This window comes from Mytilus trossulus, chromosome 9 (assembly GCF_036588685.1).
Source record: "Mytilus trossulus isolate FHL-02 chromosome 9, PNRI_Mtr1.1.1.hap1, whole genome shotgun sequence".
NCBI classification, from domain to species: Eukaryota; Metazoa; Mollusca; class Bivalvia; order Mytilida; family Mytilidae; genus Mytilus; species Mytilus trossulus.
This window is the reverse complement of record NC_086381.1, coordinates 48,803,528-48,820,308: the sequence shown is the minus strand read 5'-3', so window position 1 is coordinate 48,820,308 and position 16,781 is coordinate 48,803,528. Positions and strand designations below refer to the sequence as shown.

Sequence of the window (16,781 nt, the reverse complement as noted above, 5' to 3'; positions counted from 1 at the left end):
AATTAAAAGTTTACGAGAATTGGAAATATTAATCCACTCATTACAAAAAATCGACTTGCTAATCGCTAGCAGATATTTTATTGTTTATTAAAGGATTAAATGCAAAACGTAGGCGAAATGGTTCGGAGACAAAATTTTATACAGCTAAGGGCGAATGGGTTATTCCGAAATTAAAATGCCAGAACAATGTATGTAAACGTGTCCAACATTGCAGTTGTCCCTGAACGAAAACAACTTTGGGTACGATTCCACATCAATAAGTAAAAGTGGATGGGTGTTACATAAATACTACAGCTTAACTCTGGGTTGATGCCACTCCTTGTTAATCAATAGTCTCCAATGGTAAGAATCTGTTCAGAAGTAAGTCCTTCTGTACTGACACGATGTACAGATATTTTCTCATTCTTCGCTCATAATTTAAAATTACAACATATTAAATTTCCAATATTAGATATTATTTCGAAATCAAAATTCTAACTTATTTAGGCAATGGTAGCCTTGGATGGAATTGGTTACCCACGATGCGTTTCTTTTTGTTATACAGCATCTGAAGTTATTCAAGGATTAGTACGTTCTTGGGTTTTTCGATTTCAGCATTAGAATTTCCTCGAACGCACCAAATTAAATGAAAACGTTTTAAGTGAATGTTATAAAGAACCACATGTGTCCACATAGCATTCGTTCATGAAAGAAACATCCTTAATCATAGTTAATATGAGTTGAATTGAATAATAAACTCATCATAGATATCAGCAGGATTATGATTACAATTATGTACGCCAGAAGCTGGTTTTATCTACCAAAGATTCATCAGTGACGCTCGAATCATAATATATTTCAAAAGGAAAATAGAACACTAAGGTGAGGAGTGTTGAAAATCCTGCAAAATACAGCTTAGGTAATTTACTCCTTAGTGTTTCGAAAATTTCAAAGTTGTAAAAAAGACCTAGTGTTTCTTGAATAACTATTGTCAAGTTCGCTCATGACCAACCAAAACTGAGCTTGTTAAATTTGATGTATGCCTTGTTGTGCTTTTATGTTAAATTTGTTTGTTTTATAGTGGTTAAGATGATAGCACAATGTTGACTGCTGTACCCCTATTTTGACATTTTTAGCTATTGTGTCTGTTTGTTTTGTTCACGTATCGTTGTCAATATAATGGAAATCGATGCGACTATCATACAAGTGAGAGGTAAAGCTAGCTATGAAGCCAGGTTTTATCCACCATTATGTTTGAGCTATTGCTTTTTGAATTTTCCTCGGAGTTCAGTATTTTTTGTGATTTTACCTTTTATATCATGTCACTATCAAGACACTTCAGCTTTTAGGTTTATAGCGCTATCGGAAAATGATAATCCATCAGCTATGGCACCGAAGTAGAATTAAAGCAATGATAAGCTGTTTGTCTAACGGATATACTTATTTTTATAGGCGAATAATTGCCATAGTCATGACTTGATACTGACATGTTTAAACGTTAGATATTCTCATCATAGATACCAGTCTAACAAACACGGACAATTCAATAATAATATAACCAAAACAATTAAAGACATAAAAACTTCATTTACTGATTAGAATACTGATATTGTAGCTTCTGCCTCTATTCGTTGTGGAACTGTTTAGGGACGTTCCTGGAATACCGGGTCTGTTTGTTGCATGTCTGTTCAGTGGAGCAATGAGGTATTTATATCTTTATAATCAATAATATAATCAATAAAGGTATAGATTAGACATGGGTGAACAATAATAACAAAGAAAACAACACAAGAGCCATATGCTAACTATATGAAATACAGTTTAATGCGCATCTGGTGCAAGAAAATTGGTACCGTTAATTTTATTAATCACAAATGATGTTTTGGTTTTTTTCTATTATAATCTCCCTGTATTTAATCATATTTGAATCCCGAAAATTATAATTTGATATGCAAACTTTTCTGTTTCCTCGGAATATCTATATGTTTATATGTAATTGAATTTATTTCCAATATCATGAATATATTTTTGTTACAAAGAATGCAACGACTATCATTTATATCCAAGGGTTTTTTTTCTTTTTTTTGTTGTGTTTTTTTTTTAGATTTATATATTTATTGAAATCTTTACATTTGTTAGTTTAAAACATTGATTACCGGTGCCTTATCCCAGCCTCGTTAACATAAGTAATGCTATTTATATATACAGGAGTTAGTGGTTGTCAGTAGTATATCTATTTATATCCAAATTGGTATTTAGATGACATTTATTTAACAGACTGTATTTTCCATAGAAAAACAATTAAATTGAAAACAGATCCAATGAACAAAACATGCAAAACAACAACAACGAACAACATATACAAAACAATTTGTATGTAAATAAATGTCAGTAGATATGAATGTTACTGTAACTTGCCATTTATTGTTATCATACTTATTACTGTTTAATCTAACTTAATTTGTTGATTGTAATATTAATAATACTTAATCAGAAACCATATCTATCCTTTTTTATTTATAGTTCAATATCTTCAATGTTAAACTCGTTGTCTGCTGTTACGTGGGAAGATTTTCTCAAGTTGAAATTTTACAAGGTGTCTGATGAGAGAGCCACATTTGTCACGAAATGTCTCGGTATGAACTTGTAGTGGATTTCATTTGTAAAACTATGTATATAAATATCAAACGATAAAAAAATAGTTCATCTAAATTAAAACCTTTATTTGATACATAAATAGGGAATAAACGTCAGTGAGACAGTTTTATAAACTTACAATGCGAATCAACGAAAAATAAGATCCAGTACATCATTCGGATGGTTTTAAAGTATTTTGTAAATTTTGACACATTATATGACGTCAGAGGTATAAAAAATGAGCAATATTCAGCTATTTTCTGTTTTTTTAAGCTCCTTCAAAATGATAGCATGTGTATCTTCATCTGAATATAGATAAAAGTGAAATATATAAATCCTATTTAGTTAGTAAGTTATTTTTTACTTTAATCTATCTTTAAAAGTATAATACAATGAATACAATTAAAAACGTGTTAAAATTCATACAATCATTGCGTTCCGAGTTTAATTCAATACCGAAACGTTGTTGTTCACAGAAGCTTTAATTCACACTTCATAGGACTAAACCATAATCGGGATACATCTTCTAGAACTTTAGTTATATTGCACGAAACATGCCACTTATGTTTAAAATATTAAATGTTTATTTGTCTAACACTTTCACTATTCATTAACCGATACTGACATTTTATGTTACAACAAACATTTGTATAATTGTTGCAAGACGTACGATGACATATCGGCTATAGTTTCATCAGTATCATTAAGACTCTTGCAGAAAGTTGTCTCATTAGCAATCATTCAATTGCAATATCATATTTAAAGAAACATTGATGGTACCAATATTACCATATGTGCATGTCTACTCGGTGTTGCGTGAAACCATAATATTTGAAAATCCGAAATACATTCATAGAAAAGCTGACGAAAACATAAAAGAATCAATAGTAAAGCCATACACACACAAGAAATCTGAACTAAACATGAGTGAACTACAATTCTATATCATAATTATATGTTATCTGTTAAAAATTTTAAATATCATATTTATTTTAAATTATGATATTATGTTTAACTTATTTGAACGTTCATATGTCCAGGTATTCAATAACATCGATATTATGTTTAAACTGGTACATTGTCTTTGATACATTACAGTATTATTGTTTGGCTGCCTAGGCATAGGTATGGCATTTGCTGTTAGTAATATGGGCGGTTCTGTATTACAGGTAAGATGTATTTTCATTTCGGCATTTGTCAAAACGTCATCCAATCTTCATCTAAAATTTGTAATATTCGGCGAGTACTTTGGGAGTTAATTAATTTTATGTAAAACTATGAAGATGTAATATACTTTTAAAATTGAAAATGTAAATGTTAAGATATGTCTCAAAACTGTAATTTTGAGAGATTCCGTCATATTTATAAATAACCAGCATTCCGATCTTTTTCGTTTATCATCTTATGCAGTCGTAAAGGAAGATTGGCAATTACCCGTTTTAGAATCTTATAAATTCAGGAAGATATTTTCAAAAGCGTTCCTCACAATGTTGGCTTACACACGTTCTAAGCAATGACAAATCAACCAATGGTGTGATGAATTATTTTTTTTCCTTTTTGGGCTTTAAAAAATTAATATATCCAAAGTAGATTCTGATACGGTGTCTGCTTAGTCTGCGTAGCAAAGACGATGTAATTGATTTTTTTTATTTATGGCGTCTAACTCTACTGATTGGCTGTTTGTTTCCGAGGGTGGTACTATCATAAATACAGTAGTCAGTGCTTTGGTACTGTAATGGGTTTTTTTTTATCTAGACAGTAAAACACCTTCAAATGATTATATATAACTGTATAAGACTTCTATTTCTATCCATCGTACAAACCCACATGCAAAAGAAAATTAAACGTCGCATGAAAATTTATATTTGCGCTTTTATGACAAAGGTAACCAGTCAGGCACATAATTGTAAAACCCAATTTCCGGGGGTCTGCATGGGTAGTACATAAAAGATTATCTTGAAGAAATGCAAAAAAAAGATAATAATGGAGTGGTTAAACATAAAGAATATAGAATTAAAGACAATAATTAAAGAAAAAAGGTTATAAAAATGAAAAAAAAAATACAAAAATGAGACACTCTTCTCCCCAATCCAGACCATCATTGGAATATTTTAACGTAAACTGTTTGACATTTTTCAGGCATCAATCACTTTGAACGGAGCTGCTGGTGCTCCATTGGTAGGACTGTTTATACTAGGATCTTGCTTTACTTCAGCGAATTGGATAGTAAGTGTCAAATACATTGATTGATTATTGGTGTTTAACGCCACTTTTAAGCGCCGCTTTTGGGCTATTTCGTGAAGGTCAGTTTTTGTTTGTGGAGAAAGGCGGAATGCCCGAATAAAAAAAAACCACTGACCTTCGAAAGGAAAACTTACAATCTTAGTCAATTTAGATTGGAGTCGAGTGCACTAGCGGGGTTCAAACTCACAACATCAGTGTTGACTGGCTAGTAGTTACAGTAGTAACTTCTAAGACCATTCGGCCACCACGGTACCAGTGTCATATACAAAAAAAATAAAGAGGCGTATATGTTGAGAACAACATCTATTTTTCAGTAATAATTCTAACTGCGAAGTTAGAAGTTAGTTCATAAAGACTGTAAATCGTAACTTTAAACTTTATTTGCAATTCAATACAAATGTTAATTTAAAATATGTCAAGTCGAGACATCATTTTTTATTTGAAATTCAAAACAAAATAGAATTTTATGAAATATAACCTCTGTCGCCCATTTTTCAAAAATAGAAAAAGTCACATAAATCTATCAATTTACATCATTAGACGATTTTTATTATTTCTGTCTGAAACCAATATTTATATTGTTGAACTGTTTTTTGCATGTTTGCTTAATGCCTTTCAACTTCTTGCATTCAACAAAGTAGCTGCAAAAGCTACGAAGTTGCCTCGTATCAGTTATTGTTGTGATTAAAATCAAGAAGAGTGAAATGATTTGTAAATGCTCGTATATAAGAACAAGACTTTATACATTGTATAAAACGAATCAAGGTTACTGAATAGTTGGCTTTAAGGAAATATTAGATTAACTGTCGGTATTTTGGGTCTTCGATGCTCTTCAGCTTCGTACTTTATTTCTGAGCTTTTAACATTTTCGATTCGAGCGTCTTGCATACACAATTTTAATTCTGGAATTGATTTTGTTGAGTTTATTTTCAACCAATGTTATGACGTCACGCAATGTATTGCCTAATATTTTCAGTGCTACAGCCAGTACGTTGATACTCGAAAATATTAGGCAGTAAGATCAAAGGGAAAATATACGAATTACCGATATAAAGAAAATCACCGGCCTCAGGGGACACAAATATGAGTGGTATACCTTTAATCTATCGCTTTTCGCTATAATATGTATTACGCTTTAAGGTTTAATTTTAAACTTAGATTCGAATTTCTTACTTATAAAGGGTGCCCTAATTGGTGGAGTTGTTGGTTTTGCTTTTCCTATGTGGTGCGGAATCGGAAAGTATACAAATGATCCCCAAAACTTTAAGTTATCAACATCAACTGAAGGATGCAACTTGACAGCGTTGAACGGTTCTGTGTTTCAAGTTGTAAATAATACAGAATTGTAAGTAAATGTGGTATTTCTTTTACAAAGCATTATGCAATCCCATGTAAATAACATAAACTCAAAATAGTGAGTTATACTAATGAAAGATTTAGCGAGCTAAACAAAAAACAGGTTTATAATCCATTATTCTGCATAATAAAATGCTTGTACCAAGTCCGGTTTGCGATAGTTGTTTAAGTTTGTTTGAGATTTTGATAAAAGACTTTCCGTTTAAAATTTTCATTGTTTTTTTTCGGTATTTATGCTTTTTTGCTTTCACCATGTTTACTTAAGGATCAGTTGAAAATATAGTAACCTTAGATACCACAATTATATGTTTGGGTTTTTTGCTATAGAAGAATAAATTTTAAGTACTGTTGTTTTTACAGCTACCTCAATTGTAAACAGTGTAAAAGCCATAGAAATGCAAGCTCGTTATAGTCTTTTACAATAGTATATTATATTTAGCAGTTTTTAACATTATGAAAAGAACATAAATGTGTAATTCTCATATCATTTAAAAATATGGGAACATAAAATTGAGAATGGAAATGGGGAATGTGTCAAAGAGACAACAACCCGACCAAATTAAAAAAACAACAGCAGAAGGTCACCAACAGGTCTTTAATGTAGCGAGAAATTCCCGCACCTGGAGGCGTCCTTCAGCTGACCCCTAAACAAATATATATTAGTTCAGTGATAATGAACGCCATACCAATTTCCAAATTGTACACAAGAAACTACAAAGAACATGTTTTGATGATTGGTCGATAGGGCTTCCAGTAGTGGCCTTTCATGTTATTAGTTTTTCGATAGACGACGTTAACCAAACTTGTTTCTGTTACCAGTGTTAACAAAATGTCGGCGATAATGCTACAAATCGGCTCGACTTTAAACATAATTATTTTCAATTCGCCCTCATCTTTAAATAGATAAACACCCAAACATGCATTTAAATGGCGATAATATAATTTCGTATATTTTTTTCAGAAAACACATTTCATGGAGTACAATTTGTGGCGTCAACCAAATAAATATGTCCATTTCTCATGTCACTTTAATGACACACATACACAATTTACGTGTGACGGATATTACGAGGGAGAGAATTAAGTTCCTTTACCTTAATTCGAAGGATTAAAAGAATCGAGTTTATTTTTAAAGGAGTTTTTTTGTGTTTAAACTTAACCAAGTCACTCACAAATATATCATACAGTGATTTGTGAACTGATTCAGTTTATACAACAATAAATTCCTTTATAAAAAAAAAGTGTAATCCTATCATGTATACACATAAATTTTATATTGGTCACGAACACATCTTTAATAGATGTTTTTTACGTTTTAACAATTTTTCAAGGTGTATAACACATGTGTTTAATATTTTGAACACACTTTACATATTTAATACCTACTTTAAGGCGTTTTAATTGGTTTCTTGATTTTTGTACGTCATACGTTGGTTTTTATCTCCTTGAATTATAAGGTATGCATATGACCGCCAGTGAAAAACTAAGCGACCCATAAAACCCGAAGGACAAAGATATAAAAAGCTCACGAGCATTGAGTAATAAGCATAAAGTACTGTACAGCGACAGTAAAAAAAAAAACAACGATGACAATTAGGATAACTACTAAAACAATTAACCGTGGCAAACTTCAGCCTTCGACAATCACTGGATAATAGACGTATTTACACTTGTATGCAAATTTGTCCGCCATTACGTAAAATCACACAGGTTCCCGTAAAATTTGACATCATAATTTAAATTATTTGACGTCACAATTTAAAAGTGATTGTTGATTGACGTTAAAAGGTGATCCGGAGTAGATCTAAGGTCATTGCAGCTAGTTAAATATGTTTGTGGGAGGATATTTTACTTCTCAAACTTGAATAGTTGTAAGACGTCAACCAAACAGCGTATTGACAATATGATGTGATAAATAAAAAGGGTTTGACTCATTAGATCGGAAAAAAACACAAAATACCGATGTAAACTTAAGTTCAGGTCTCGTTGTCATGAGAATTTGAGTTGTCTAGTAAAATAGTGATATGAATAAACGTTACTTTATAATCGTGTATCTTTGTTTACATTAAACATGACGTCATAACTAAAAATAAAATCCCTAACACCAGAGCCAAAATCGGAAACGTTTATGGTATTTCCGTTTCATTTTTGACAAATATTTAAGTTACAAAAAAAAAATTCATACACATATTCGTCCCCATTCACAGGAACTGCCTGCCTCATATTAAATCATGTTCTGTCAAACACTGAAAGAGAGTATATTCTCCTAGAATAATGTTTCTGCATTTACTTACAGGGAAGGCCTCCAGCAATTATATGGACTGTCCTATATTTGGTTCAGTAGTATTGGCATCTTAATAGTTGTTATTGTTGGATTGTTTGTGAGCTTTTTGACAGGTATGTTTAAGTTTCACAGATATATATTTATTTGTCCCGTTTAAACTTTCATATTTGTTTTCCTAAGGCCCGTTTCAATCTGTTTTACGGAAGTGATATTCTATAGGTGCGTATAATATCGATGTCACCCAGACAGTGCAGTGGATTAGTCCCTTAGAGGTCTTTTGTTTATACTGCTCCCTATAAATAAACGTATATAGGTGGCGGTCGTATTTGTTAACCATCATAAAATGTAATCTAAAGTTAGGACCATTCTAAGACACCAAAATATGTGTTCTAAAATTAGGACGATTTCTATGACTTTTCCCAAATGACGACATGTTTAAAACACCAGAGTAGAACTACGACACGTACTTGTCCTATTAGCGCTTCGATAGACCGACTCCCGAATCGAATATTTTTCTGTAAACCTCGTACCAGATGTTTGACCTTATTTGATCACCAAAAACAATAGTAAGTGTAAAATACAAAAAAACATAAGAGGGGACTTATATGATGCGAATTATATATTTTCTCCTGTTTTGACCTGTTGGGGCGGAGGTCTGCTAAGCGGAACAAATTTGCATTGACAATACAAATAAACATAACGTTACTGTACATTTTCTTTTTAGATATTCTCTGTTAAACTGTTGCTTGTCGCAAACACACATAAACAAACCTACACACGCTCGTGATTTTACATTTCAGGGGTTACGGAGCATGTAGATGAAAACTTAAAACTGCATTTCTGGCAAAAATTCGTTTACTGTCTGTGTCCAGTGATGGGATCTACTAAAAAAGAAAAAGAAATGAAACAGGTAATTGTGTTCTTTATGTGCCTGTTCCAAGTCGGGAATCTGAACTACCGGTAAATATCGGTATGCTATGTATGTACATGGCCGACGACAGGAATCTGTAAAAAATATAAATATGTTCTTTATGTACCTGCCCCAAGACGGCTATCTGTAAAACAGGTAAATGTGTTCTTAATGTACCTGCCAAAAGTCAGAAACCTGTAAAAAATATGTTCTTAATGTCTCTGCCAAAAGTAAGGGATCTGTAAAACAAGTAAAGGTGTTCCTAATGTCTCTGCTAAAAGTCAGGGATCTGTAAAACATGTAAATGTGTTCTCAATGTCTCTGCCAAAAGTCGGGTCAATCTGTAAAACAGGTAAATGTGTTCTTAATGTCTCTGCCAAAAGTAAGGGATCTGTAAAACAGCCAATATGTCTAATGCATGTTTTTAGCTCACCTGGCCCAAAGGGCCAAGTAAGCTTTTCCCATCACTTGGCGTCCGTCGTCCGTCGTCCATCGTCTTCCGTCGTCGTCGTCCGTCGTCGTTAACCTTTACAAAAATCTTCTCCTCTGAAACTACTCGACCAAATTAAACTAAACTTGACCACAATCATCATTTGGGTACCTAGTTTAAAAAATGTGTCCGGTGACCCGGCCATCGAACCAAGATGGCCACCACGGCTAAAAATAGAACATTGGGGTAAAATGCAGTTTTTGACCTATAACTCAAAAACCAAAGCATATAGAGAAAATTGAACAGTAATAAAATTGTTTATTAGGTCAAAATCTATCTACCCTGAAATTTTCAGATGAATCGGACAACCCGTTGTTAGGTTGCTGCCCCTGAATTGGTAATTTTAAGGAAATTTGGCTGTTTTTGGTTATTATCTTGAATATCATTATAGATAGAGATAAACTGTAAATGCAATTATGTTCAGCAAAGTCCGAATAACAATTAAGTCATATGACCAAAACGATCAGTTGACCCCTTTAGGAGTTATTGCCCTTTATAGTCAATTTTTAACCATTTTTCGTAAATCTTAGTTATCTTTAACAAAAACCTTTTTCTCTGAAACTACTGGACCAAATTAATCCAAACTTGGCCACAATCATTTTTGTGGTATCTTGTTTAAAAATTGTGTCCGGTGACCAGGCCATCTAACCAAGATGGCCGCCACGGCTTAAAATAGAAAAAAGGGCTAAAATGCAGTTTTTAACTTATAATTAAAAAACTAAAGCATTTATAGAAAATTTGACAAAAGATAAAATTGCTTATCGTATCAAGATCTATCTGCCCTGAAATTTTCAGATAAATCGGACAACCTGATGTTTGGTTGCTGCACCTGAATTGGTAATTTTAAGGAAATTTGGCTGTTTTTGGTTATTATCTTGAATATTATTATAGATAGAGATTCTGTAAATAGCAATAATGTAAAGCAAAGAAAGATTTACAAATAAGTCAACATGACTGAAATGGTCAATTGACCCCCTAAGGAGTTATTGTCTTTTACAGTCAATTTTTAACAATTTTCCACTGAAACTACTGGGCCAAGTTCATTATAGATAGAGATACTTGTAAGCAGCAAGAATGTTCATTTAAGTTAGATGTACAAAGACATCACCATCACTAAAACGCAATTTTGTAATGAATCCGTCGGTGTCCTTTGTTTAATATTCACATAGACCAAGGTGAGCGAGACAGGCTCTTTAGAGCCTCTAGTTATTATTATTATTATTATTTTCTTTTTCTATCACGCTTTCATTGTTACTGAACTAGTATATATTTGTTTAGGGGCCAGCTGAAGGACGCCTCCGGTGCGTGAATTTTCGTTGCATTAAAGACCTGTTGGTTACCTTCTGCTGTTGTCTGCTCTATGGTCGGGTTGTTATCTCTTTGGCACATTCCCTATTTCCATTTTCAATTTTATTTCAATTACTGCGAGAACTCTCAAATCATACATTTGTGTTGATTTGACCTGTTGACACAATCTGTTATGCATCTTTGTTATTCCATTTCGCTTGTTTTGTGTTATATCTCGTCTCACTATTAAATGTACCGCCTTTGACAAGTGTTTAGAATAACGATAAATTTTCACTTCTGTTCTCGTTCTTTGAACAAAAAATTATTATATTGAAAGTTACTTGATTACGATATTTAATTGAACGATATTTTGTTCCAGGTTATAGTTAGTCTTTTTGACATTCATTTACATATTGTATTTTACTGTGTCGTAGATCAAACTTATTCGTTTAGTTTATGTTTACTACTTTTTGTCTATATTTTTTTTTATCGAGTTAAGCCATTTAAATTGATATTTCATATTGTGTCTTTCTATGTTGTAATGTTATTATACTACTGGTTCAGTTAAGAGTGATGTTTGGCGCCTGAAAAACGTTAAAACTCGATACATTTGATTGCACCTGTCCTAAGTCAGGAACCTTTTGTTAGAGATTGTAGTTTCCTCATGTGGTTCATCAGTGCTTCTCGTTTCTCCAATGTTTAGACCGTTGAACTACCTGTTTGAATTGTTATACACTGGTCATCAATATGCCCTTTGGCGCTTGCTGATCAGTGCTAACCAATGCTCAGTGTTTTGACCAATAACACGAAAATTGATATATGTTTTTAACAAAAAAAACTTACGGTGTCACAAATAATTTAAGAAATACACGTTCACTCAAGGTACACTAAAATGCATTCGCTGTCTGGAGTTTGATCTAAATACTACTCCCACATAAGTAACACTATATACTTATTCAAATTGAAATAAAATACTAGTCATGTCGGTTTCCTCGTAAATATAACAAGTCTATATTGTTATCAGAGACTGCTGTAACAATTCGTGTCTAATAAAAAAAAGTTTATTTTTTTCAGACCTAGTATTGTTTTTATGGTTTATCTAATAATGGCTACTTTTATAGTTAAACAAATGTCAAACACTCAACTGTCAAATCCTTACTTAAACAAAACCTTGTGAAGAAAAGTAACATGACATGATTGAAATCGACATCGCACGAATATCTCTGTGTTATTATTTACGGCATATAAGCAACCTGAAGTGCTCTAGTTGCAGTATACATTATACAATATATGTACATAAACGGAAAATATCAAAATGTATCTTTATAATTAATATAAACACAGAACGAAAGGCGATGCTCACCGAACTTTTCTCCGTTTCGTAGCGAGGATAACGTGGTATTGTCTGTCTTTAAGGCTTAGATAATGGAATCAACTGTTTTGTTTTTTTGGTTTTTATACTTCCATAACCATACTCGTTAATGTTAAGATTTCTGTATAACATACAACACTATTTTGTGATTCATAAAACTGTTAATTTCATATTGGGTACAGGAGCAAATATCTTAATACATTATGCGTGTCATGTGACCGTACAAGAATTCTTACAAATCGCAAAATACATTGGTATCTTTTTACCGGTATTGCCATTACATATGTTGAACCTCGGATTCACCTATATTTCTTCCGTAAACAAAGTTCAATATTATATCGATGATCGACATTAATAAGGTAAAAGTGAAGCTGTCGCCATCTCATCAATAGAGATCAAGTAAATTTTATAAACTCGATAAATCAAGTCTATAGTAATGAAGACGAGAGAGTGAAGAAAAGTGCTGAATACATTCGTTGAACGGATCGGCAGTGGTCTTGACAGTTTTGTCTTTAAAATGGCCGTTACGTTTTAGAATTTACAGATATGAATATACATTTATAATTTCGTATCACATTAATACAAGGATATACAATATTGTAAATGTTAGGTCTAGTAAAAAAAAATAACGGTAGCAATTTTCTTGCACCAGATGCGCATTTCGACAATACATGTCTCTTCAGTGATGCTCATTACATCTATGGTTCTAGAAACCAAATGGAAGAATGACTAGCGACAATGATGTACTTAAGAAATATTATGGAGTCTCTATTGATAACAGTTATCTTGTATATGTTTTGCATATAATATAAGTCAGGAGAAGCAGTCAATGTATGTTATGTCTCCTGCTGTAAGTGGTCATGACAGTTTGAAATCACATTTGTATCAACAATCTTATTTGTGTCATTGTCAATGATTTACGAATCACACATTTTTATATTATTTCTAATATTTAGTTACTCCTACGGCATATAAAGCGTTCAAATTCCCCAAAGTTATATTGATCGTCCTGAATATGCGTGTAATATTTTCCGTCGGACGTTGAGCAAGAAACATATTATTTATGAATTTGAGGAATAAATCCATTAATATAAAAAAGAAATCAGCATAAAAGTAAGAAAAAACATACCCCCCCAAAAAAAAATATACATTGTAATATAAACGTAAACAAAAACGACATAATATATATATAAAAAGATGATGTGGTATGATTGCCAATGAGACAACTCTCCACAAAAGTCCAAAATGACACAGAAATTAACAACTACAGGTCACTATACGGCCGTCACTAATGGTATCGAAATGACAATGTAAAACAATTCAAATGAGAAAACTAACGGCCTTGTTTAAGTAAATTTTATAAGACTTGTCACATATACACATTGTCAGTTTTTCTGTCGAAGGTTGGTAGTTTTCTCTTGGCACTCCCATATTCTCCACCAATTAAACTGATCACCATGATATCCATCATTTTGGTATTTGTGATGGAACTTATAATCGTTTAACTTGAGATTTGTGTTAGACGGGAGATAATCCAACTTGAACCATTGTATTGTATGAGTGGTTCTGGTTTTTTTTTTATTTTTTAGTCCATTTTTCTCTTTTAATTTTATTTTTTTCGATAGTCCACCCCATGATTTTGTATTCTTTATGGTTTAAACCATTTTTTTTCTATTCTTCGTGGTTTAAACCTAAAAAAAATTCTTTACTGTTGAAACCTATTTTTTCTATTCTTTATTTTTTAAAGTTATTTTTTTTTCTTTATTTTTGTATAGTATCTATATTGTATAAACTCCATCCCATTCCAAATGTATCAAATATCCAAGGTTTAGTTATACTCTATATACCGGTTTTACTGCTTCTCTGTAAGTGTCTATTATGTGTAGGACCTCTATCAGTAGACCATGCAGCAGGTCTCATTTAAAACAAACCCCGCTGTTTTATTAGAACAACTTGTATTTCATCTCTGATTTAATTTTTAAACACCAAGTTAAAAGTCCGTTTCCAATACTTATTGCACCAGGGCTCATTTGCTATAATTATACGAGATAAATCTTTTTTAGATTTTACAATATCATTATTTTATGTTTCAGTTTCTTGAAAACTTGAAAAACGCACCATCATTAGACATTTTACAAACCAAGAAACCTATATTAGCAGCAATGATAGATACTAACACAGGGGCGTTGGTGTTACAAAATGGCACAACTGGTACATCAATAGAAAACACTTTTTCTGCTGAAAATGGAAACGAGGCAGACGAATCGGAAGAAGGTCATAGCACAAATACAAACGAACAGATTGATGACAGTATAGATATGGATATTTCCGAAAACCAAACGGACGGTATCATAGAAAATGTATCTTCTTCCGGTATTGATGAACATAACACAACTTATACAGAGACAGACAAACATTTGGATACAAATGAAATTGAGGAAGTCACCAATTCCCATTACGAAACAGTGATAAACAATATCGGTACTGCAAAAGATGTTAATGATATTTTAGATGATATTGATATTATTGTATCAGAAGCTGAAGATACAAAAAGGGAAGGAAGCGAGGATAATGACAATGAGAATAATTTATAGAGAATATATGATGTTCAAACAACAAAGTAGGATAGATATAAAAAAAAAATGAAAGTTCGGCAAGATTAAGATGCGCTAGCTTTAATGAAGAAAAATTAAACATTTGTTAGCTATAAACAGTAAAAGAGATTTAAGAATATTCATCATGCTTATAATGACTTGAAAAGTCAGATGTAATGCAAACCGGCTATTGGTACTTAACGGAACGGAACGGAACGAAACGGAACGGAACGGAATTTCATTTAAGGTATCCAAAGGGGGCATTTATCAAAATTTCGAAAAATCTTTAAAACAAAACAAACTTTAAAATTTCTGTGTTTTACGGTTTTCCATATACAAATAACACAAATGTATACTTGAACTCATCTTCACAGGTGAAATGTGTAATAATGTATAACATCGTAAATATGCTGTACATAGATGAATATATGTCCTAACTCATTTACAAGTCAGGGAAAAAAGTCCTACCCCTTTCATTCATTATGATATCTAAACAGACTGACCTCAAGTCGTCCTTTCCGTCGATGATTAGAAATATTGGTTCTGATTTTAACTTTTTAAATTTATTATTCCGTTCCGTTCCGCAAAGTACCAATTGCTCTGAGGAATTGGTATTTAATGGAATCAACGGAAACAGACATCTATAATGTAATCAAAGCAGTATGATAAAAAAAAAATGTCTGACACCTCTTTTTTTGCATTAGTGGTACATGTGTTTTCGATAGCTAGCATTATAGACCTGATAAATAATTAAAAATTTAACACAAAGGCAGGTTTGACAAAAAGTCTTACTTCTTCCGTTCGTTATTATATTTAAAAAGAGTCCTTCCATCGCCCGTCCCGAAGATGATTAGAAACAGAAATCAAGTTGAATCTGATTTAAACTTTTTACTTGATTATTCCGTTCCGTTCCGTTCCGCAATATACCAATTGCTGTGAGGAATAATAAAATAAAGAAAGTATGAAATTCTGACACCCCTTTTTGCACGAGTAATACGTGTTTTAGATAGCATTCCCGACCTGATAAATATTTTTTGTTTTTTCACAAGACGACGGGCGTATCATGCGCTCATGGCGCAGCTGTTTATTTAAATATTGATCAAGTCGAAATGCTTTCTAAAACACTTACCACTCATTAAAAAAAGAAGGGTCTGACTTGTTTTTGTCATACTGCTTTTATTACATTATAGATGTCTGTTTCTGTTCGATTCCGTTAAATACCAATTCCTCAGAGCAATTGGTACTTTGCGGAACGGAACGGAACGGAATAATAAATTAAAAAGTTTAAATCAGATTCAACTTGATAACTGTTTCTAATCCTCGTCGGAACGAGAGGTGGAAGGCCTCTTTTAAAAAATATAATTACCAATGGAAGAAGTAAGACTTTTTGTCTAAGCTGCCTTTGTTTTAAATTCTTAATTATTTATCAGGTCGGGAATGCTAACTAAAACACTTATTTCTCGTGCAAAAAGGGGTGTCAGACACATTTTTTTTTTATCATACTGCTTTTATTACATTATAGATGTCTGTTTCTGTTCGATTCCGTTAAATACCAATTCCTCAGAGCAATTGGTACTTTGCGGAACGGAACGGAACGGAATAATAAATTAAAAAGTTTAAATCAGATT

At 32.3% G+C, this 16,781-nt stretch overlaps 1 protein-coding gene across 1 annotated transcript in view; it reads left to right on the top strand.

Moving 5' to 3' along the window:
• Positions 1-15,503, top strand: part of LOC134683958 (sodium-coupled monocarboxylate transporter 1-like) — a 55,738-nt gene extending 40,235 nt beyond the window's left edge. Inside the window, exons 9-16 of the mRNA XM_063543266.1 lie at positions 1,595-1,683; positions 2,503-2,615; positions 3,715-3,785; positions 4,756-4,842; positions 6,042-6,205; positions 8,513-8,613; positions 9,301-9,410; positions 14,653-15,503. Coding sequence (XP_063399336.1) covers positions 1,595-1,683; positions 2,503-2,615; positions 3,715-3,785; positions 4,756-4,842; positions 6,042-6,205; positions 8,513-8,613; positions 9,301-9,410; positions 14,653-15,153 — 1,236 coding nt within the window. The 3' untranslated portion in view covers positions 15,154-15,503. The remainder of the gene's footprint in view (positions 1-1,594; positions 1,684-2,502; positions 2,616-3,714; positions 3,786-4,755; positions 4,843-6,041; positions 6,206-8,512; positions 8,614-9,300; positions 9,411-14,652) is intronic.
• The last annotated feature ends 1,278 nt before the right edge of the window (positions 15,504-16,781 follow it).